The sequence below is a fragment of the Lutra lutra genome, chromosome 15 (assembly GCF_902655055.1).
Source record: "Lutra lutra chromosome 15, mLutLut1.2, whole genome shotgun sequence".
In the NCBI taxonomy this organism is placed as follows: Eukaryota; Metazoa; Chordata; class Mammalia; order Carnivora; family Mustelidae; genus Lutra; species Lutra lutra.
This window is the reverse complement of record NC_062292.1, coordinates 1,607,521-1,630,233: the sequence shown is the minus strand read 5'-3', so window position 1 is coordinate 1,630,233 and position 22,713 is coordinate 1,607,521. Positions and strand designations below refer to the sequence as shown.

The 22,713-nt window shown below is 42.5% G+C and overlaps 1 protein-coding gene across 4 annotated transcripts in view; it reads left to right on the top strand.

Annotated features, from left to right (window-relative positions):
- The window catches only part of NME7 (NME/NM23 family member 7), a 268,375-nt gene that overhangs the window by 30,115 nt on the left and 215,547 nt on the right, over window positions 1-22,713 (top strand). For 3 of the 4 annotated variants that reach the window (XM_047703757.1, XM_047703760.1, XM_047703758.1), the window contains exons 2-4: window positions 9,889-9,996; window positions 10,728-10,894; window positions 21,944-22,054. In XM_047703757.1, coding sequence (XP_047559713.1) covers window positions 9,889-9,996; window positions 10,728-10,894; window positions 21,944-22,054 — 386 coding nt within the window. Of the gene's footprint in view, window positions 1-1,190; window positions 1,317-9,888; window positions 9,997-10,727; window positions 10,895-21,943; window positions 22,055-22,713 lie in introns of those variants that run through there. The other variant, XM_047703759.1, reaches the window with a different exon arrangement.

The following is a 22,713-nucleotide window of genomic DNA, read 5'->3' as shown; positions in this document are numbered from 1 at the left end:
TCTTAACAAAAAAAAAATTGCTAGTTATTGCAGAAATAACATATACCTCCAGTAGCTTTTCTTTTCATAATGTATAATTTCAGTCACATTTTTATTTTTCTGTCCTTCACAAATTCTTTTTTCCTTCACACTGATTTTCCTACAAGGGTCTTTTAAAAAAAACTTACAATTTACTGGGATCAGCTGCGGCTGAGGCCGTGGTGTCACAAATCAGGAGAGGCTGCTCCTCGTATCAGTGCAGGAGATGAGCGTGTGGGGGGCAGCTCTGAAGTCACAGAGGGCCCTGCGAGCCACCGTCACTGCTGTGAAGACTTTGGCAACAGAAATTCCAAGTGCTTTATGCACACTAAGGCATTTAATCCCAGCATCTGGCCTAGGAGGAGAGTTTGTTACTCTCCTCATTTTATAGGTGCAGAAGTTGGAGCTTAGAGAGGTTAGGTATCTTGTCCGAGGTCACAAAGCCCAGGTCTGTCAGACTCTAGAGCCCATGCCCTTACCCATTCTGAAGTAGCCCCTGACCGATCTCGAAGACAACCCCATGTAGTTTCCCGGGTCTTCCCTGCAAGCAGCACAGTTCGGGGCCATGCCAGCTGCCACCAGTGCGTGGTAGCGACCCCGGCAGCAGCAGGAGCAGACTCCGCTGGGCGCAGGCGTTGTCCTCCACAGCCTGGTAGTGCCAGATGCAAGCAGGGTGTGTGGTTGGTGCTGTCGGTCATCAGGAGGGCAGTGGCTCTTTCTGACCAGTGCTACTGAAGTGCATGAGGCCAAGGCACGGTTCTGCTTAGTGGCCTAAGCCTAATAAACTTACTCTTGAACGAAGGGACAGTTTTACTTAAGCGCATGTGCCTGGAAAACATCGTTAGTTTCACATGATCCTCGTGTGGCTCGGCCTTCCCTTAAGCGGTGCCCGAGAGAGGTATGTGTGATTTGATTTTCCGAGGGCCTGGTTGCCCTTCAAATAGCATTTCACCTGGAATTTCAACAGTATGGGTGAAATTTCCTTAAAATCAGCCATTTTTTTTCTTACAAATTGTGTGAAATTTTATGAATTTTATATTCTGTTCAATAATATATATGCATTTGTTATAATGCAAAAAATGTTCACTTGACTTACCATTGAGTCAGACCGATGCTCTAGGAAGACTCTGTCAGTACCTAAAGATGATTGAGGAACACTCTCTCTACCCATCTCTGCCTCAAAATGAATGCACAGAGAATTTACATGCTTCACAAAAATTAACTCAAAATGGATTGCAGACCTAAATGTGGAATGCAAAACTGTAAAGGGCCACCACAAGTACAGAGCAAGCACAATGGTGAGTACCGTCACCTGGGGCGGGCTCGTGGACGAGAAGAATTGTTGAGCGTCATCCAAGTGACACATCAGGGAGTCTAAGTGGGGTAAAGAAGGAAGTGAGGGAAAGAGAGGCTGGTGGGTTGGGAATGTGGGAAAGGACCATTTGGCTGGAAGGAGGGATTGGGAGGGAGACAAACCATAAGTGACTCTTAATCTCACAAAACAAACTGAGGGTTGATGGGGGGAGGGGGTTGGGAGAGGGGGTGGGGTTATGGATATCGGGGAGGGTATGTGCTATGGTGAGTGCTGTGAAGTGTGTAAACCTGGCGATTCGCAGACCTGTACCCCTGGGGATAAAAATATATGTTTATAAAGCTGTAAAAAAAAAAAAAAAAGAAAGAAAGGATGAATCCCCAAGTTTTGTAGCAACATGGACGGGACTGGAAGAGATTATGCTGAGTGAAATAAGTCAAGCAGAGAGAGTCAATTATCATATGGTTTCACTTATTTGTGGAGCATAACAAATAGCATGGAGGACAAGGGGAGATGGAGAGGAGAAGGGAGTTGAGGGAAATTGGAAGGGGAGGTGAACCATGAGAGACTATGGACTCTGAAAAACGATCTGAGAATTTTGAAGGGGTGGGGGGTGGGAGGTTGGGGGCACCAGGTGGTGGATATTGTAGAGGGCACGGATTGCATGGAGCACTGGGTGTGGTGCAAAAATAATGAATACTGTTATGCTGAAAAAAAAAAAAAAAAAAAAAAAGAGGGAGAAGCTGGACAAACCAACCAGGATGGGGGGTGTGGCAGGGGACAGACTGCTTGAAGCACTGGACTGGGGGTGGAACACGTTCAGGTGACACAAGGGCCTGCATGTGGCGCACTCATCTGTATTCTGTCCTTTATTCCAGCGTTATCTGAGTTCCATCATTGCCGTGTTCATAAACAATATACAGGTGGTTTTTAAATTCACCCATTTTACAAAAGAACATTATTATTTCTGTTAATTGTTGCCTATTTTTTAATTTATTTTTTATTTTTTTATTATTTTTTAAAAAATATTTTATTTATTTATTTGACAGAGAAAGACACAGCAAGAGAGGGAACACAAGCAGGGGAGTGGGAGAGGGAGAAGCCTACTCTCCGCTGAGCAGGGAGCCCGATGTGGGGCTCCATCCCAGGACCCTGGGATCATGAACTGAGCTGAAGGCAGCTGCTTAAGGACTAAGCCACCCAGGCGCCCCTCGCCTATTTTTTTTTTTAAACAAAAGAAGGAAAAAGGTTTTCAAAATGAATAGAAGAAACTTACCTACGTAATTAGCATGTGCATGGTTTAATCTGACTATTTTTAAAAAATGACTGCACTGGGGAATGACTCATACCGGAATGCATTTGAATAGATGCAATTTTCATATGCTACATTTTAAAATGACATTTTCCTTTTTTAGGTGTAGCAAAATAAGTTTGGAAAAACAACCTGAGATTTTTCTACATTTGAAAAAGCATACCATCAAAGGGAAATAAGAAATAAAAATTGTTAAGCACTGTACAGCATGTTCTGATGGATAGTCAGATAAACAGTGTAGAATGGATTTTAAGTAAAAAATTAAAGGACTTATCTTAACTGAGTCAGCTGTGACGTAGAAGAACAATAAATTCAGAGCCACGAGTTCTAAGTTCCTGGAAGTCGCTCCATCAGCTGTGAGACTTTAAGGGTCAAGCAGACAAGGCTGATGTTTGTTTCTAATTGCCGGTGTCGTATCTTGATGTGTCTGAGGACCTGGCATAGGACGTAGGACATGGCAGGTGCTCAGTGTCAAGGAGATGAACTGACGGGCGGGAATCAGATGATGTGCAGAGTCGGCTGGCCTTGCCTTAGGCTTTTCAGTGGGCGAAGAGTGAGGCCTATACCAAAACTTGGGATATTTCCTTCACATTCACGTTATACCCTGTGCTTGCTTGTTTGGCTTTTAGTTTGTTTCTTTGTCTTCCTATTCTGATTTTCTAGTTTGGTTAATAGAAAAGAACTCCAGAGGTTCTAGGTGATGTGTGATATGAAGGGCCTACTGACAATAATGGCTTTGTTGGGTGTTCAGTTAAACTTTTCCACAGTTAAAGAGGAAAAAAAAAAACAGCTTCAGTTTTTCAGTATAATTTAAAATTAAACTATAAAGAAAACTACAAATTAGAAAACAACTTAACCCCTCTTGGCATTGAACAATAAAAAATACAAGCATCAAACAGTTCAGAAACGTGTACATTGAGAAGTGGCCTCCCCACCCCCACCCCGGCCTCCCCACCTGCGTCCCCACCTCTGACCCTCCACACACTCCCCACGGGCAGCTACTTCTGACATATTCTTGAGTGTCCTTCTGGGAAATTGTTCCCTACCTGCAGTAGGATTTTAAATTGAGAATTAAAGATTTGGATCATCACCACCCAAGTTCCTTGGCAATGACAATGCTCATTATGTTTTTCAGTGCTGATCTTCTACAGTCGGAACAGACCCACTTTTTGTTCGGCTTGATACTCTGAGTACAGTTTCCCACTGGCGTCACGTGCAGCTGCTGTTCACACAGTCATCCACGCACCGTTTCTTACTGTTTGCCGTCTCGCAGCCCCCTGTGCTTCCTGCTGCTTAACCTCTGTGTGGCAGTTCACTCCTTCCACCCCTCCCTGCCCCATGCAGCATATGAAAGCTTCTATTCCCTTTTTTTTTTTTTTAAGATTTTATTTATTTATTTGACAGAGATCACAAGTAGGCAGAGAGGCAGGCAGACGGAGAGAGGGGGAAGCAGGCTCCCCGCTGAGCAGAGAGCTCGATGTGGGGCTCGATCCCAGGACCCTGAGACCATGACCTGAGCCGAAGGCAGAGGCTTAACCCACTGAGCCACGCTGGTGCCCTGATTCCCTTTTATTGGCTTTCTTCTTTGCTTTTTGGCTATAGTGTGTGTTGGGGAGGCTGTAGCGTGTATAGGGGAGGACCCTCTGAGGGTCCCTGACTCTGTCTGAAACTGACAAAGACTACTAGGAGCAAAGCATATCGATTTGTTTAGTTTCATGTGACATTGGGACTCTCATAAAGAAATGAGGACCTTAAGAAACAGACCTGGTATTTCTAGCGAGGTGTAATGGAGCGGGGACAGTCACAGAGGAGGGTGGCGGGTTAAGGAGTAGGAGGCAAATGTGGGAAACTGGAGGAAACTCAGCGAGACCTGTTTGTTGGGATTTTTTTCCCTCCGTTTTCCTTTGTCCCGAGAGATAAGGATGCTCCTTTCTTCTGGGAAGGTACCTCTCCTACGAGGGTTTTATAACCTGTTTCAGAGAAGAGGCTTGGGAGAGGGTCAAAGTGACCTTCCTGCTTCTGCTGTTTTCGCAAACTCCTTCAGCTTAAAATATTCCGTATACGTAGGTGCCAGACTTCGGGAGTAGTGTGCCCTGAACCACATCGTGTCAGTAGCTGCTTACAATATTAAAAAAAAAGTAGAGGCGCATTAGTGCTTAGTTACGAAATTGGAACAAATCGTGCTTGAGTGTGAGGGACCCTCTATCTCACTGTGTATAAATTACATTTAAACTGTTCCGAGGAAGGAAAATGATTTGGCTACTTTAAGAAAAAGTCTCTTTGTGCTCCAGTGTGGTCTTTGTTCCACATAAGCCTGTATCTGATGGAAGCTGAGACCTTCACTGTTCCTATGACCATAGCCGTGACACTCTCGTCAGATCTGCAGCCAGAACACGGACGTGTCCCTTTGTCTTGCTTCAGTGTTAGGTTCTCCCTCTCAAGCCAGCCCTGGAAGTGTGGTATTATGGAGATAGCAGAGTCACAGCCTGGGTAGTTTCCTGACTTTGTGGCAGTCACAGATGCTCACCAGGCCGCAGTTTCCTACTCGGTAAAATGAAGGCTCAAACACAGTGATTTCCGGGTTTGACATCATTATCATTTCATTGAATCACATTAATCTGATGAATCCCATTCTTTGCTAGCCTTTGCCCAATTTAGCTGAAAAATAATTTTTAATTTCAAAGGTGACTTTGGTCCAGGAGGGCTGTGGTGCGGCCGTGTGTGTATCAGGCAGCAAGGCCATGGCTAGACCAGATGGGACGTTCCCAGGCAGCACAGTTGGTGCCAAGTCCAGAAGTGCCATCGCTACCCGCTAGGCATTATTTGACTTTAGGAGGGAACCAGGGTTTCTACTGCAAAGATAAATCAGAAAGTTAAGTTTAAATCACATTTAAATACAGTTTGTACTTGGCACAGTGGGCCTTTTCTCAGAGAGGAAACTTATTTTTACGTAGTTTTAAACAATCTTGTTGAGAGGAATCACAGTTATACATGAAGGAATGCATGAACTTTTCAAGAGAATATGAAGGATTTTTCTTCTTTGTATGCAGATGCTGTTTGTGAATGAAGCTCTAGGTTAGAATCTGAAAGATTCAGTCGAGGAGCTTAGACGTTGGAATCTTGTGGATGAGTTTCTGTGTGTTCTTGTGTGTGCCGCTTGCTTACTTACCAGAGACAGTGAAGTGGCGTGGTCTGGCCAGTTCTCCTTTCAGCATCTCGTTAGGTGGTTGTTGTTTTTTGTTTTTTTTTTTTTTTTTTTTTTTTTTTTTTTTAGAGAGAGAGCGAGCGAGCACAGGCAGAGTGGCAGGCAGAGGGAGAAGCAGGCTCCCCACAGAACAAGGAGCCCGATGTGGGACTCGATCCCAGGATGCCGGGATCATGACCTGAGCCGAAGGCAGCCGCTCAACCAACTGAGCCACCCAGGCGTCCCTAGGTGGTCGTTTTGAGGGAGTTTGTAAAGATAACACAACTCTTTATTCCTTTCCCATCGAAGTGTAACCTTTTGTATCTATTGACATTTTCCCCCTTTACCTTAGACAAGAACTGCTTTTCCTGTTTTTCTTTACAGTTCATGACTACTGTAGAATAACTGATGCTCACAGTGAAAAATGATTTTAAAGCAGCAACTTACGGGTTGCACAGAATGTGACTTCTGTGATTTCCCAGATGACATCTGCTTTGTAACATTTTGTGGTATTTTACACACTGATGGTATCTTAGAAGGACACACTTCATTGGCTTGATTTTTTTAGGATTTTGGAACTGGGATGTCATTGAAAAGTGGTATTTGTTAAATGTTTGATGTCACAGGGAGTAAGATTCTTTCATTGCATTTCATAGTAATCCATGTCTCTTCTCCTAGATGGTTGTTACAGGCCACAGAACTTGACCCTGTTTAGAATTACTTAGTTTTACATGGGAGAGTGGTTAAATAACTCCGTTATATTGGATTTGACCCATTGAATGGATACTTTCTGTAATAGTGACTTCTGCGTCATTTGGACTTCAGTCCTTTGCAGTCTGAAGGACTGAGATTTGAGTTCTGACTTATTTCTTTGGTGTGTAACCTTGGACCAGTGTTCAAATTTTTTGAGCTTTACTGTCTTTGTCCATGAAATAGGGATACTACCTACATTTTTGTGAGCATAAAATGAGATCACGTCAAGAGCCTGCTACTTAGTCGGTACTCTAAGAAATTAATGATGACCATTAATCACAATAACAACAATAATTTTTAGAGTTTGAATGTCACTGATTTATTAAATATTCTGATACTGCTTTCCCATTGTCTGAGGAGTAGGACAGGCAGTTCATTCTAGCAGAATAGATGGTGAGAAGCCAAGCAGAATATCCCTGATTTGTTTATCTACTATTTTAGGAGAGATTCTTGTTCACTAATATTCATTGGAATTTGAGAACAGATTGAGCAACTGATGTAGGAGGTATTTTCTTTGCTTCACATAATTTGAAGAACACTGTCTACCTTTTACACCCTTTATATTCTTTTTGACATGCATCCAAATTCAACATATTTTATATCCCACAAAATATTGTTGTTTATTATTCATTAATAAGACATTGTTATTTTGCATGCCTATTATTTACTTAGATTTACCCAGATAACCGTTATTTTTCAGCCCTGTCTTTAACTCCTTGAGTTATCTGGTATCATTTTCCTTTTTTCTATGGAACTGCCTTTAGAATTTCTTTGAATGCAGGTACCGTGGGAATATATTTTCTCTTTTTGCTTATCTAGAAATGTATTTCACCTTTATCTTTTGGAGGAAATTTTTTTGCTAGTTAGAGAATGGTAAGTTAGAGTTATTTTTCATTCTTGAATTTCCAGTTAAAAAAATAGGTGCCCACTCTCTGCTGAAATTCTTCATCTTCATTTTTTTTATGCCATCCTTATTATTTTGAAGCCTTCGTCGGGTAATAAGGAGGCTACTGGTGAATCTATCTTTATTGTCTGTTTCTTCTCTTGGTTCTCTTTCTTGGATCTGGTCATCTGTTCCTGTGGTTGAGGACGCTGTGGAGAGGCAGGGAGCCAGGATGGGGCGATGTCCCCGCGGTACGGTCAAGGACTAACACAAAACTTGAGAACTTTGTGAGGGTCAGTTGGCCCTTGGATTTGGCCGCGCCGCCGCCGTGTGGTTCTCCAGGAAGGACCGCGGATGTTCGCAGCGTTTACCAGAGCGTCGTCCTCAGTGGGTCTGGACGATCGTTTCTCTCCTCCGGCGCCGTGAGGCCGCTGAAGGCCGTGGGACAAGCGCAGATCAGAACCCACTCCTCCTCAGGGTCTTTGTCCCTCAAACCTGGGCTGCTTCGGCGGCCCCCAGTCCAGTTTTCGTCTTCACGTCCCTGCGAAGTCGTCGCAAGCTCCGCTCGCTTCTCTGCGACTTGGCGGCGGCCTCTGGCAGCTGCTGCCGCTTCTGTCTCTTGTGCGGGTCGGTGAGACGCCGCGCATGCGCTCGGCCCGCGTGGGGCGGAGGGCCTGGGGCTGCCCCGGAGGCTCCTGCCTTCCCGCCTCCTGCGGCCGGAGAGGCTCTCGGCGGCCTCAGACGGACGATTCCTCACGTCTCAGTTTGCTGGTTGTTCTCGCCTCGTTCGCCAGCAGCTACTTTGTCAGTCAGAAACCGTAGCTCCTCCGTTGTCCTCTCCGTAGAGCGCACGGTGCAGCGTCCCGCTGCCTGCGCCCAGTTAAGCCGTGGCTCCTGCGCTGCGCGGAGAAGCGGAAGTGCCGAGCTTCGCTGGTTTCCCTTCACCTCCGGGTCGTACCCCGGACCTTCCGTTGGACGTGTCGTTCCTTCCGTTTCACGGTTGTGTTTACTGAGGTCAGTGAGGGCGGTGTTTCCGTGATGTCTTTGAGGAAATGAGTATTTTCATATGGATAGTGAAAAATTTAGTAAGCGACGAATATTTCAGTTTTATATTAAGAGCGGACCATAATGCTAGAATGCACAGTGAAGCCTAAACCTTAAAAAGCTGTATTTGTAAGAATGTGAAAAAAAAAAAAAAAGGGTCTGAAGAAAGGCCTTCACGAATGTCTCTTATGTCTCACCTTTATTTCCCCTTAACTAATAAGCATTATTGAAATGTGTATTTTTGGATGATTACGGGAAAAATAGTGTCTTAAAACTATCTACAGTACAGTTTATGAGTATAACCATCAAGTATAGACAGCTTCTACCATGAGAATTTATAAGTGAATTATTGACATAAAAGGATCCTCCCCGTAGATCTGAACTAAAGAATCAGGTGTTTGATTTAGAATTAGGACCAAAACTCCTAATTCCTTTCTTCCTTATATGCCCTTTATGTCCTCCTTTGCTTATTGCAATGAAGGACCTTGGGGCCAAGGTATTTTTAACAACATGTACGATTGGAAGTCCTGCTGGATAATCAAGGAAAGAAGATCTGTCTTTGACTAATTTTTTTCATTTTATCTTGTGCAGGAGGCATAGACCTCCAGCTAGAGGGGGCTTTCGTAGCCGGGGCCCCCACTTCCTGTGCTCTAAGTCCTCCGTGGCTTTCGCCCGTGAGACCTGCTTCCCAAGGCTGCTCCTAGCGGCCCCGAGGGGAGCGGGGAGGCTTGAGCAGGCTGGTCCCTGGAAGTCATGGACCTCTCGAGGGCTCGTTGGCTCTAGTTCTACCTGCTGGTCCTGCTCATCCTTCCGTAGGTTACCCAGCAGTCTGGGGCGAAGCCTTTCTCTCCCTCTCTCTTCCCTGTGGTTTGTCTTACTGTCCCTATCCCTCCCCACTTCCTCTCATAGGAATCTCCCGGACAGGAGTAGAATTCTGGCAGATTTAATCCTGTCCTGGTGTCTGCTTCCCGGAGGGCCTCGACCAACACACGGAGAGTAGCGTCTCAGATTTGTTCTCCTGGCGAGTTTATTGTCAGTTTATACGTAAATTTGCTTTCAGAAGCCTGAATTATTACAGGAGACAGACCAGGAGCTCATGTTCTAAAAAACTGTTAATTTACTCAGGGTGATTGGATGGTTGTGAAGTATTAGGCAGTTCGTATGTCATCATTGAGAAAACTAAGGATATTTAACGGAAAGTAGAAGGAAATATTTCCGGGGGTCTGCTGATAAGTAATATATCGTTGAAAGCAGCATAGTAAATAAGTAATAACAGATTTATTTTAGTTACAAATATTTGGTAGGCCTTGCTTTCAACTTACATGATTTATACAAGAGAGCTTATATTTTATGTTAATGGTAAAATTCTTCTTTCTTTGCAGAATCATGATGAAAGATTCGTTTTCATTGCAGAGTGGTATGATCCAAATGCTTCACTTTTTCGACGTTATGAACTTTTATTTTACCCAGGGGACGGGTCTGTTGAAATGGTAAATAAGCCTTTTTTTCCCTTTAAAGTTAGAAAAGGGAGTGAAGTGGGATGAGGAAGAAGAGTAGGACTGCCTTCTGTGTACTTGCCCTTGAGAATATGTATATATGTTTCTTCTTTTTTTAATGGGAATTTTTTTGTAATTCCAATACAAGAAGATAACTTCGGGCCTTTATCTTTAATGTCAAGTAGTAATTAATATTTTTGATTGGAAAACTGAAGTAGGATTATTCATGTTTTAGATTAAGCAATAGTCAATAAGTGAATGTCATAGATAAAGATTATCATGGTCCTAAATATGTTGCCATTATTGAAAGCTGTCACCTCTACAACAAGTCAAATTGAAAATCAGGTTAAGAGAGTCCCACTTGTTTCTTTTTGTCTCTTAATTGGCAACCATTTTACAGGTAGATCTCTTTGGTATTGGCATTCTGTGTAGGGAAGAAAGCAAAAATTTGGAATTTTTCTTGGATTTCATAAGCACTAATTTGCTGAAACATTTGGCAATATATTCATGGTTTTTTAAAGTATTAAATTTGTAATAAGTTTTTGTGTTATTACTAGATTGGACTAGGAAATACAGAAGTTATAAAAGAAATTATGATTTGTAACAAAAATGAAACCATGTAAGCTATGTTTAATAAAGCAGAATTAAGAATCATTTCTAATTTACAGTAAGAGTAACACTGTCTGTTGATACTTATGTGTCTTACTGTGTTGTTTTTGTTCCAGCATGATGTGAAGAATCACCGCACCTTTTTAAAGCGGACCAAATACGACGATCTTCACTTGGAGGATTTATTTATAGGCAACAAAGTGAATGTGTTTTCTCGACAGCTGGTGCTGATTGACTATGGGGATCAATATACAGCTCGCCAACTGGGCAGCAGGAAAGAAAAGTGAGAAAATCCTTTCTTCATTCCTTTTTTTTTTTTAAGATTTTACTTACTTATTTGACCAAGAGTCAGAGAGAGCACAAGCAGCAGGCAGAGGGAGAGGGAGAAGCAGGCTCTGTGCAGATCAGGGAGCCCATGCAGGACTCCATCCCAGGACCCTGGGATCATGACCTGAGCCAAAGGCAGACGCTTAACGACTGAGCCACTCAGGCGCCCCTGTTTTCTTCATTCTTAAAACATTGTATGTCTTAGTGCAGAAGACTAATTTCTTGTTTCTCTCTTGTGTTTGTATAGTATCAGTACTTTTCCAGTTCAGTGTGAGGACGTTGTTAGGATTTTGAGGAGTAGATTCAGCGATTGGCTCTTCACTCAGATGACAAAGCGAGAGTCTTAGGTGATGATTATTTTCTGGAGCAAAAAATACGGACTTTTTATATGTCTTCATCTTTCTTTGTAAGATGCATTTAACTGGGAACTGAGAATGTTGGTACATAGATAGTATTGGTGTATAGGATAAACCTGGCTTATGGGGAAAAAATAGTGAGTGGCAGAGCAGGGAAAGCCCTGTGAAGGTATTTGAGATGGATCCTAAAAGAGGAATTGGATTTTTAAAAAATTATTTTTATTAACATATAATGTATTATTAGCCCCAGGGGTACAAGTCTGTGAATCATCAGGTTTACACACTTCACAGCACTCACCATAGCACAGACCCTCCCCAGTGTACATCACCCAGACACCCCATCCCTCCCCCCGACCCACCCTCAGTTTGTTTCGTGAGATTAAGAGTCTCTTATGTTTGTCTCCCTCCTGATCCCATCTTGTTTCATTTTTCCCTTCCCTACCCCCATGGCCCCCCCATCCTGCCTCTCAAATTCCTCATATCAGGGAGATCATATGATAATTGTCTTTCTCTGATTGACTTATTTTGCTCAGCATAATACCCTCTAGTTCCATCCACATCATTGCAAATGGCAAGATTTCGTTTCTTCTGATGGCTGCATAGTATTCCATCGTGTATATACACCACATCTTCTTTATCCATTCATCTGCTGATGGACATCTAGGCTCTTTCCCTGGTTTGGCTGTTGTGGACATTGATGTTATAAACAATGAATTGTTTTTTTTAACCGGTTAGATCAAGAGTAGGAATGCTGGTCACAGGAATATGTATAAGCCAGGGTTCGAAGGCAGAAAGTTGTATGTCAAGTACTGGGAAGAGCCCATTGTTCTGTGACTGGCTTGGTGGTTAAATTTTTAAAAAAAAACTTTGATTAGTGGGGCGCCTGGGTGGCTCAGTGGGTTAAGCCGCTGCCTTCGGCTCAGGTCATGATCTCAGGGTCCTGGGATCGAGTCCCACATCGGGCTCTCTGCTCAGCAGGGAGCCTGCTTCCCTCTCTCTCTCTCTGCCTGCCTCTCTGTCTACTTGTGATCTCTGTCTGTCAAATAAATAAAATCTTAAAAAAAAAAAAAAAACTTTGATTAGTAAAATAGCCTGAATTAGGATGGTAGCAGTAGGTATGAAGGGGAAGAAATGTGCAAGATTGACAGAAGCAGAGGAATAGCAGTCATGGGCAGCACTCAGTGATGACTTACTATTATTACATCAGGCATGGTGTTCAAGTGATCTGTATGGGTTATTTGAGTCCCGTGACAACCTAATAAAAAAGGTACTATTATGATTAGCTCCACTTTGCAGATGAGAGAGTTGAGGCTTGGAGGAGATGTTAACTAGCTTGCTTAAGGGCAAGAGGAAGGGCAAGAAAAAGCCAACAGTCCAGTGTGAGTTAAAAATAGGAGGATTCAGTCATAGGAGAATGGAGGGGACCTGGAAAATGGTTGCCCTCTTCCTGCCTCAATCCATTTGCATGTCTTTGGGCCCCCAGCACATCTCCTTACACGTTACAAGCACTGTATCTCTGTTGGTCCAGTGAATCAGTGGATAACAATTTAAAACTCATTGTCTACTCTTGCCTTTTTAAAAAATTTCCTCCCTGTTTATAGATGATGACCTTTGATCTAGTTGACCAAGGTGTTTTTGGTAGATTGTAATGAATGTTGCCCATTCTTGAGCTTTATACACAGACATAACATGTGCCTGATAAATATTGCCCAAATGAAGAGAGAATGATTGCTACAAAAACAATAAAAAAGTTATATAGTTATGATACACAGAAACTTGTCTTGTTCACAACTGTGTCCCTAAAGACCGTAATAATCGTGATGCCTCAAACAATCAGTTATTCACAGGGACCGCCCCGCAAAAAAGTGCTGAACGAATGAGTGAATTGGTTTACATCACTGAGAATAGTTCTGCCTGGAGGAAGAGATGGAGGCTGGCTGGCCTCCCCAGCTTCCCCTCTGCTCCCACGGCGCGCGGCCCATCCTGTGATGCAGAGACGCCGTAGCCCGGTGCCTCCCCATGGCCGTGTCTCTAGTCTTTTCCCCATATCGTCAGGGCTGCATTTGTCATCCTGACTCCACCTGAGTTCTGGTTTAGAACAGACACAGAGAATGTGGGAGACGCAGCAGAAAATCAGTCTATACTGACAACGGTTACTTTTTACTAATGTTTTTCCTCTGAATATCAATTTTCAGTATTACTAAGGTGGCATTTTAATTTTCAATCTCTGCATTTATTAGTTTGCAGTCTTCTGAGGCTAGAATGACTGTATTTGAATTGAAATTTACTTCCGTTGTCATCTTTTTTGGCTTCAGTTTCTGTGGCTTATATATTGTCTTGTCTTGGGAGATTCCTTGCATTGTGGAGTGATTGTTGTGTAAGTAAAAGTAGGGACCACTGGTGGAAGGTAAGTCTCTCTGTATATAAAGCTCCAAATACCATTTAATTTGATTGGGGAAAAAAAAAAAACAAAAACCTGTCCAACTGTCTTTTGAGGTCTACAACCAAAATAAGGAGCTGATTGTGTAATATCTGAGTAATTCCAGTAGTATTACTCTTCCTGTGACTTCTTTACAAGCCCCTCGTAGCCCTTTTTACAAGTCCTTTAGAATTCTCAAGGTGGCTTTGTGCTCGTTGTGGATATTAGTACACAGGTGGTGGTGGATTGGGATGTGGTGAATGCCTCATTAAAAAAATACTCCCAGAATAACTCAGAAATAGGGAAAAAATTTGAATGTTAGATAAGTAGAACCCTTCCATTGTTATGAGATCTAATGGTGAAAGTCTACAGGATTAAGGAAACATTCACCATAATTCCTTTATTTGCAAGTAATAAATATAGCTTTAATTTTTTTTTTTAAAGATTTTATTTATTTATTTGACAGAGAGATCACAAGCAGGCAGAGAGGCAGGCAGAGAGAGGAGGAAGCAGGCTCCCTGCTGAGCAGAGAGCCCGATGCGGGGCTTGATCCCAGGACTCTGAAGCTTTAATTTTTTTGATCACATGCTGTATGCGGGGGGCTGTGATAGGCATTTTTCATATGAGTCTCAGTTCAAGACTACATTAAATTTTCATTTAAACTAGCAAAAGTAAATGAATTAGAGAGGTAGGGCTAATAGTATGACCCAATCAAAATAAAATAATAATGCCTGTAGGAATTACAATTTGTGTGTATGTATATATACTTTACTTATTTACTTATTTTGGGAGGGTGGTGGAGCAGAGGCCCAGGGAGAGAGAGAATTTCTCTCAAGCAGACTCCACACTGTGTAGAGCCTGACCTCATCACCCTGAGATGATGACCTGAGCCGAGTCAGGAGTTGGATGCTTAACTGACGGAGCCCCCCCCAGGCGCCCCAAGATATTAATTCTGTTTGTCTAAAGTGAATGTCACTGATTCTATTTTATAGAACAATTAAGTAACTTGGCCACAGCCATAGAGCTAGAAAGTCAAGGGAACCAGTAAGCCTTGTTGCATTTGGCTCACACTCATTCTCTGTTAAGCCTTTAATACGCTGGTAGATACTGTTGAATGGGACTGATTTCAAAAGAGGAGGAACTGAAGAAGGTGAAGACATATTTTAAATATTTGGCCTTTATAAATATAATTAATAAATATGATATAATAAATTAATGAACACATATTCAGTATTCTATTTTTACTGACTTAAACTGTTCCACCATTTTTTTTCCACCATTTTCTCTTTTGATTCTTCATTTTCTCTTTTGATTCTTTGATTCTTTACTAGCCCTGCATGTGGGCTAGTAAATCCAGCAACCATTTGGCTGATTTAAATAAACTTCAGAATTCAAGTTTAAAAAATCTAGTTTCATTTAAATGACCAAAAAAGTAGGCATATGGTGAAATAAATACATGTATGTCTCTCATAATCCTATGGAAATAACCTGTATGTAATAATTATAACTTAGTCTTGTTCTCAGTGTGTACAGTATCAAGGGTAATTTATGAAATCAAGACACTCCTGTTGTGGTCCTCATACTCCGCTCCTCTCTTTACATCGAAAGAAATAGTAGGAGACAAAAGTAAAACCGATCTCTTTGGGCCCATCAGCTCATTTTGAGGCAGTTATGCAGATCACTCAGTATAATTTGGTTCAGCTCTCAGACCAGCCTTGGCTTTCCAGTTCCCCTAGACTATCGACTTATGACATTTGACTCACATTTCTACTTCTTTTTTTAAATCTCTTTTTTGAGTTATAATTGACATTAAAAAGTTGGTTGAGCATCTGCCTTTGGCTCAGGTCATGATCCCGGAGTCCTGGGATCGAGCCCCACATCGGGCTCCCTGCTCCGTGGGGAGTCTGCTTCTTCCTCGGACCCTCTCGGCTCTCACGCCCTCTCTCTCAAATAAATAAATAAAATCTTAAAAAAAAAGAAAGAAAAGAAAGAAAAAAAAAAGAAAAAGAAAAGTATAAAAAGAAAAGTTGCAGCTGTTCAATGCATATGGCTCAATGACTTTGAAGAGAAGTCTACACTGTAAAACTCTTACCACAATAAGGATATAAGTCAGTCTGTCACCTCCAAAAATTTTCTCCTGTTCTCTTTATTAATTTTTTTTTAAAGATTTTATTTTTATTTATTTGACAGAGAGATATCACAAGTAGATGGAGAGGCAGGCAGAGAGAGAGAGAGAGAGAGAGGGAAGCAGGCTCCCTGCTGAGCAAAGAGCCCGATGTGGGACTTGATCCCAGGACCCTGAGATCATGACCTGAGCCGAAGGCAGTGGCTTAACCCACTGAGCCACCCAGGCGCCCTCTTTATTAATTTTTTATATCGGATTTTTTTTTTTGTGTGTGTGGTAATAGCCCTTAACATACAATTTACTCTTTTAGCTAATTTTAAATCTTTTCTCTCTTGTTAAAGCTTCTCAGATCAGGGACGCCTGGCTGGCTTAGTCAGTTAAGCGTCTGCCATGGGCTTGGGTCATGAACCTGGGGTCCTTGGATCGAGTCCTGCATCAGGCTCCCTGCTAAGCGGGGGATCTGTTTCTCCTTCTGCTTACCATTGTACATTTTTTCAGTTGTTTTTGTGAACCCAATGACTCATTATTATTGTTCTATATAATCAGTTAACAATTAGACTTCACCACTTTTGGCCTTTACTAGTAGTAGTATTTTTAATTTTAGACATTCTGTTTGGATTTATTTTACTTTTTAAAAAAGATTTATTTATTTGACACAGAGAGAGAGATCACAAGTAGGCAGAGAGGCAGGCAGAGAGAGAGGAGGAAGCAGGCTCCCCGCTGAGCAGAGAGCCCAATGCGGGGCTTGATCCCAGGACCCTGGAATCACGACCTGAGCTGAAGGCAGAGGCTTTAACCCACTGAGCCACCCAGGCACCCCAGAATTGTTTTATTTTTGCTTAAATTAAAATTTCCCTTAGAGTTGTTCACTGGTAGAGAGCTCTTTCAGCTGAAAATGTCCTTATTTCACTTATATTCTTGAAACTACCCTCATATGTATGTCATATTTTTTTGTTTCTCTGTGCTTTATTCTGAATTTGTTCAAAATTCTTCCATCTAGTCTTGCATCTAGTCTTCTGTCAGACCATTTGGTGCTTATTTTCATTTTTGTATTTTTATCCCTCGCTATTCTAACAGATTCTTTTTCGAATCTGCGTACCCATGGTCGATAGCTTAGACTTCCCAGTTGCCTGATACTTGCCGCTTCCTTCTCAGTCCTGCCTTCAGCCGTGGTCCACGTGGCCATTGTGCAGTCCGCGTTGGGTCGCAGTGCCAGTAGCTGAGCTGCGTGCAGGGCTTTCTGTCTTGTGCTGTGTCTTCTGGTTCTCCCTCATGTTGGTCTTTCTCACGTGTGTGTGTGTGTGTGTGTGCAGATTGTCATGTGTCTGTGTGTACGTGGACATGTATATGGGTGTGATACGTGTGTGTTTGTGTTTGCATATGTGTATGAACAACTTCGTAAAGGGTGAAGTGACCTTCTGGGGTGGAATTGTGTTTGCGTTGGAGTGTTGCCTGGCGACAGCGATCTGGTTGACGTTACCCGAGTGAAAACTGGGAAGTTCCCAGGCTACCTTAGTGATGTGACCTTGGGCTGTCAGGCCAGGCAAGGCCTGCGGCTTTCTGATTCCCCCTTAGGGTGTAGCCTTTGGTCCTAAGTAAATAATAGGGAGAATCCTGTTGGATTTTCTTCCCCTTTCCTGGTGATGTGGTACAGATTAAAGTTCGGATTAGCCAGACGGAGGCAATGCTGGCAAGGTTGACGCAACTTCCCTTCTCATTTGTCTGGGTCTCCATTTTTTGTTCACTTTCATACTCATAATTGTTTAGTGTCTAGTCAATTTATTTTTGCTTTAAAAATATTTTAAAATATTTAAATATTTAAATATTTTAAATATAAAAATATTTAAAAATATTTTAAAAATATCTTACACACTGTTTTTCGTTTTCAGTGGAAGGATTGCTCTGAACCACTTTGCTATTGTTGCCGGTCGAAAGCTCTGGCTCAGTGAGGTTTCCTCCAAACCACAGGTGCCCGTCTGAGGCTATTTTCCAGATTTCCAGGGGGCAAACACATGCTTTATGCTTGTAAAGAAAACCTAAAAGAAACCACAAATTTGGCTTTGGGTTGATATTTTTAAAATGAGTTTTTATATGCTTAAGGCCAATATGCATAACTTTTGAAATCTTTACATCAATTAATATAGATTGAAGTTTACAAATCTATTCGTTTAGGCAGGTAACATTCAGAGTCTCCAGCGCTGTGCCGTCTAGGCTGTTTGTGATGCAGCGTCTTTAACCTGGACACATCTGCTGCAGTTTTTGCCTGGAGCCTGTTGGTGGAGGAACATATTTTCGCCCATGAAAACTCTTATTTTGCAGAATTCTCTGTTCTGAGTTGGCAAAGCGTGGCCAAACTATTTTCTCACTCTCCTTTGCTAAGAAGCTGTAAAGTAAAAGAACGGTTTTATGTATATATATACATTTTTTCTTTTGAGAGCATCTCCTGCGGACACCCTCCACTGGGCGCTCCGTGGCAGGTGAGATGATTGCTATGTGGCAGGTCCTCACAGTGGGGGCTCCCAGTGACTCACACCTCCTGAGATCCACACCCTGTCCAGTCCCTTCTCACATCGACTCTGGCCTTGACTGTGTGCCTTGCATTGGCCAGAGGGATGTCAGCTAATGTGTCTCAAGGAGATGCGTGATAAGTGTTCGCACGTCGGACTCAATGTGGCTGCCCCTGAGGAAGCCTGGTGTGACCTCCTAAGGGTGAGAGCCCACAAGGAGAAAGAAGCCGCTGTCCCAGCTGCCGCGCTAACCACACGCAGCTGTGAAACCGCTGCCCGGCCACCTCAGAACCTAAAGAAATTGCCATTTTAGGCCACTACATTTTGGGATGGTTTTTTTCCTGGACAGAGAACAGGTTCTCAACTCAAGTTTGGCAGCTCGTCAATCAAAAATCAGTGCTTCTGGGAGGAGTGATGTTGGGAAAGGAAAGGTTGCTTTGTGTAGTGTGCTGGCAACCTGGGAAGATGGTGGACGAATGTCTCAGAGCCCATCTTCCCTGTCCAGCGAAGGCGTGGAAATGCTGGGGGTGACGTGTGAGAAGCAGGTGCCCAAGCGGTTAGTTGTGTGTCGACGTGAGACATGACCCTGAACAGAGTTGCTGGCATCAGTGGCAGCTGTTTTCAAATGTGGTCAGGCCTTATCTGCTGGGAAAGTCTGGTCCTTCACTTCTCAAGGTCATTGGTCTGCAAATCTCTGGGAAAGTAGGTTGGTCCTGCTGCAGCCCGAGGGACTTGGGTCCGCACACAGGAGCAGGAGGCGTGGAGCACATGAACCCTTCCACAGGCTGCCGTGTTGTAGCTTGTTATGCTACAGCAGAGGACACTGGTCCTTTTGTTTCTTTACGTGCTGTCTTCTCTTTTGAATGACACACGCAGTTCTGCAAGCCCGTCTTCCTTTCTGTACAGAATATACTGTAATTATTATTTACTGAACAGTTAAGCAGTGAGGCGATGATAGGCAGACTTATTTAGAGTAATGACTGCCAGTCATGCCTCCTGTAGGCATGTAAAGAGAAAACGAAATTGCACTTTAGATTAAGCTTTGTCGGTTTTGTATTTTCCACGTTGGTTCTTGTTCATAGAAATTGGTGACGGCTGATGTGTTGTATATTTTCTTTAAGAGCTGTGGTTTGCAAAGGTTCTTCCAGAGTTTAGCATAAGTAATACATGGGTCAGTTTGGTTTATGGGCATAAGGTGTCATAATGTGAGTTAAAAAGTGAAGAGTTTTCATTGTATATGAGGGTGATATGAGTATACTGTGTTATAATGCGAGCTAAAAAGTGGAGACTTTTCTCTCTTTGATGAAGCCATGTAATATGAAATACAGTGACTCGTTTGCTTCAAAATAAAGGAAAGGATTGTTGGCACAGCTTGTAATAAATTGAGATGAACTTTTATTATTTAAATGTTTTAAAAACCAGCCATGAGTTAACGTGAATTATTATAGCTTTGCCGTATCCTCAGTCAGACTTGCCTCGTGGGTGAAAGAAACCAGCTGTGAGAAGGCCGGCGCGCTTCTTAGCCGGAGCCCTTGACCTCATGCCTGTGTGTCAGAACGACTGAAAACGAAGGAAGGAAAGTGGTGGCAGTTCTTTATCATAATTTTGCATGTCCTATACACGGAGTTACTCGAACTCATCTGATTTTTATCTGATATTTGCAAATACTACACTTGAGGATTTTGTGATTATGATACTCGGAGTGACGTCATTTGTGGTATAGAAAGAGTGCAGACCTAGGAGTCTGTGAGCTGGGTGTTCTGTCCTGAAGGTGCCACTGACTAGCTGTGTGACCTTGGTGTCACTCTTTGGGCCTGGTTACCTCATCAGTAAAGTGAGGCCATTCAGGTGATCTCCATCTCCAAAAATCTTTTGGGGTTTCAGAGTGAGAAGAGTGCTTGGCTCTGATGAGTCCTCTTAGAGGAAAGTGTGATTTGAAAAGTTAGCATGCTGCTTGCTCTCTAAATATGTTGCCAGGTAAGAAGACATTTGGGTCTTTGTGCAACCCTTGTGCGATGCTTGGGTGCTAAAGGAAGAATTTCTTTCCAGATCAGTGATGAACTGACTGCTTCGCTTGTATTTGTTAAAGTCTAAGAGACCAAAAATCAAGTTCATAATATATTAAATGCAGTTTTCAAAAAGATTTGTCCTCTTTTATAAACCGTGTTCTAAGAAATAGAAATTTTAAATGTTTTATAATGTGGAGTTATTTTCTAACGTGGAGGCCAAGAGCAGCATGCCCCCAAATGTGCCACTTTGACGTACCAATTATTTAAAATAAAAGTCACTTTAAAAACAGTCAGTGCAAGGACACCCAGACTCTCTTCTGTCCCCCTGATGCTGGAAGTAAATCTCCCATAGGGAAGGTGTTCTCCCTTTTCTAAGTAGTAAAAAAGACATCCTTATCTCCAGAGAGAGAAACTTTAAAGCCAACCAAACTTTAGAAGCAAACCTTGTTACTTTCTTTCTAATCTACTACCTCCGTCAAAATTGTTTAGAATTATTTACTAATTAAAGCTTCCAATCATTTCTTTTTAAAAAATATTTATTTTTCACTGATCTCTGTACCCAATGTGGGGCTCAAACTCACAACTGTGAGATTGCGAGGTCTCATGCTCTACTGACTGAACCAGTCAGGCTCCCCACATCTGTTTCCTTTATCCTGTCAATCCCTCACAAATTTATTGTCTCTTTGTCCAGGAAGTATAAAAACTGCCATTTTGGGGGGCTCCTGGGTGGCTCAGTTGTTAGGCGTCAGCCTTCAGCTCAGGTCATGGTCTCAGGGTCCTGGGATCGAGCCCCGCATTGGGCTCTCTGCTCAGCAGGGAGCCTGTTCCCCCCTGACTTCCCCCGCCCCCCCCACCGCTACTCTGCCTACCTGTGATCTCTCTCTCTGTGTCAAATAAATAAATAAAATCTTTAAACAAACAAACAAAAAAACCAAAGAAAACCTTGCCAGTTTTGGTCATTTATTTGGGTCTCAGTTTCATTACTGGGCCTCCATGCCACATAATAAAACTTTGGCTTTTTCTTCTATTAATCTGTCTCATGTAAATTTAATTCTTTGTCCACTTAGAACTGCTTGAAGGATACAGGAAGAATTTTTCTTTCCCTACATTAATTAGGACATATTAAATATGACAATTTTAACTTTTTTCCCCTTAAACTTTTATTATTATTTTTAGATTGGGTACCTAATTTTTATTTCCCTGGGAAAAATAGTAAGCTTACTTTAAGTTTTTCAGATACCTTTTATATACTTTTTTTTTTAAGATTTTATTTATTTATTTGACAGAGAGAAATCACAAGTAGGCAGAGAGGCAGGCAGAGAGAGAGGAGGAAGCAGGCTCCCTGCTGAGCAGAAAGCCCGATGTGGGGCTCGAACCCAGGACCTGGGATCATGACCTGAGCCTAAGGCAGTGGCTTAACCCACTGAGCCACCCAGGCGCCCCCTTTTATATACTTTTTAAAATAATTTATTTTGATGTTTGATGATCTAGAATGATTGTTAAGGAAACTACCACTGCTTGGGAATTGTAAGTAAAAACTGAACTATTTTTATTTTCAAACTTATTCTTTGTTGTTTATTTCCATACAGAACGTTGGCTCTGATTAAACCCGATGCAGTATCGAAAGCTGGAGAAATAATTGAAATGATAAACAAAGCTGGGTTTACTATAACCAAACTCAAAATGATGATGCTTTCAAGGTAATTTTTTGATCATTTTCAGTTATGTAAAGTCTAGTCCTTGTTTTTTTTCTTTTTTTTTTAAATCATCTTTTATCTTTCGTCACATTGTTTAAAATAAAAAACCTGTCCCTGGTGAAGAACAGAATAGTAAACTTACTAGAACAAGAAAGTAGTAAGATACCGGGTAATTAGATTCATCGATGATGGCTGACTCCAAGCAGGTAACCAATAAACCATTATGTACTGTCTTCTGTAACCCCACTGGCTTCTATAGCACCGATGCCTGGTAATCGTAACCTCTTCTTACTGTCGAACACACTGTATAAAAGTGGTAGAAAAGGGAATGGAGGTTGGAGTATTTCTCTTTGACAAGGGAGTGTTACAGTTGAGATGTCCAAGAGCGGCGCATCTGGAAAAGGCCGCGTGGAGCTCCTCGCCGTGTATGTCATGGGAGAAGAGGCTGTTTACTGCTCTGAAAAGCGATCCGTCCCCTGGGAGCGGGTCCTCCTGAGTTATTCAGGGACTTACCTATAGGAGCGGCGTTAGTGGAGTCTCGGGAGAGCTGCTGCCGCGCTGTGCTTATGTTGCTCCACGGGGGGTTTCTGTTGATTTGGGGCTGGGGGCACTTCTCCGGCTCCCCTGGGTGTGTGAGGCTCTGTGGGGTCGTTGCTGGTACG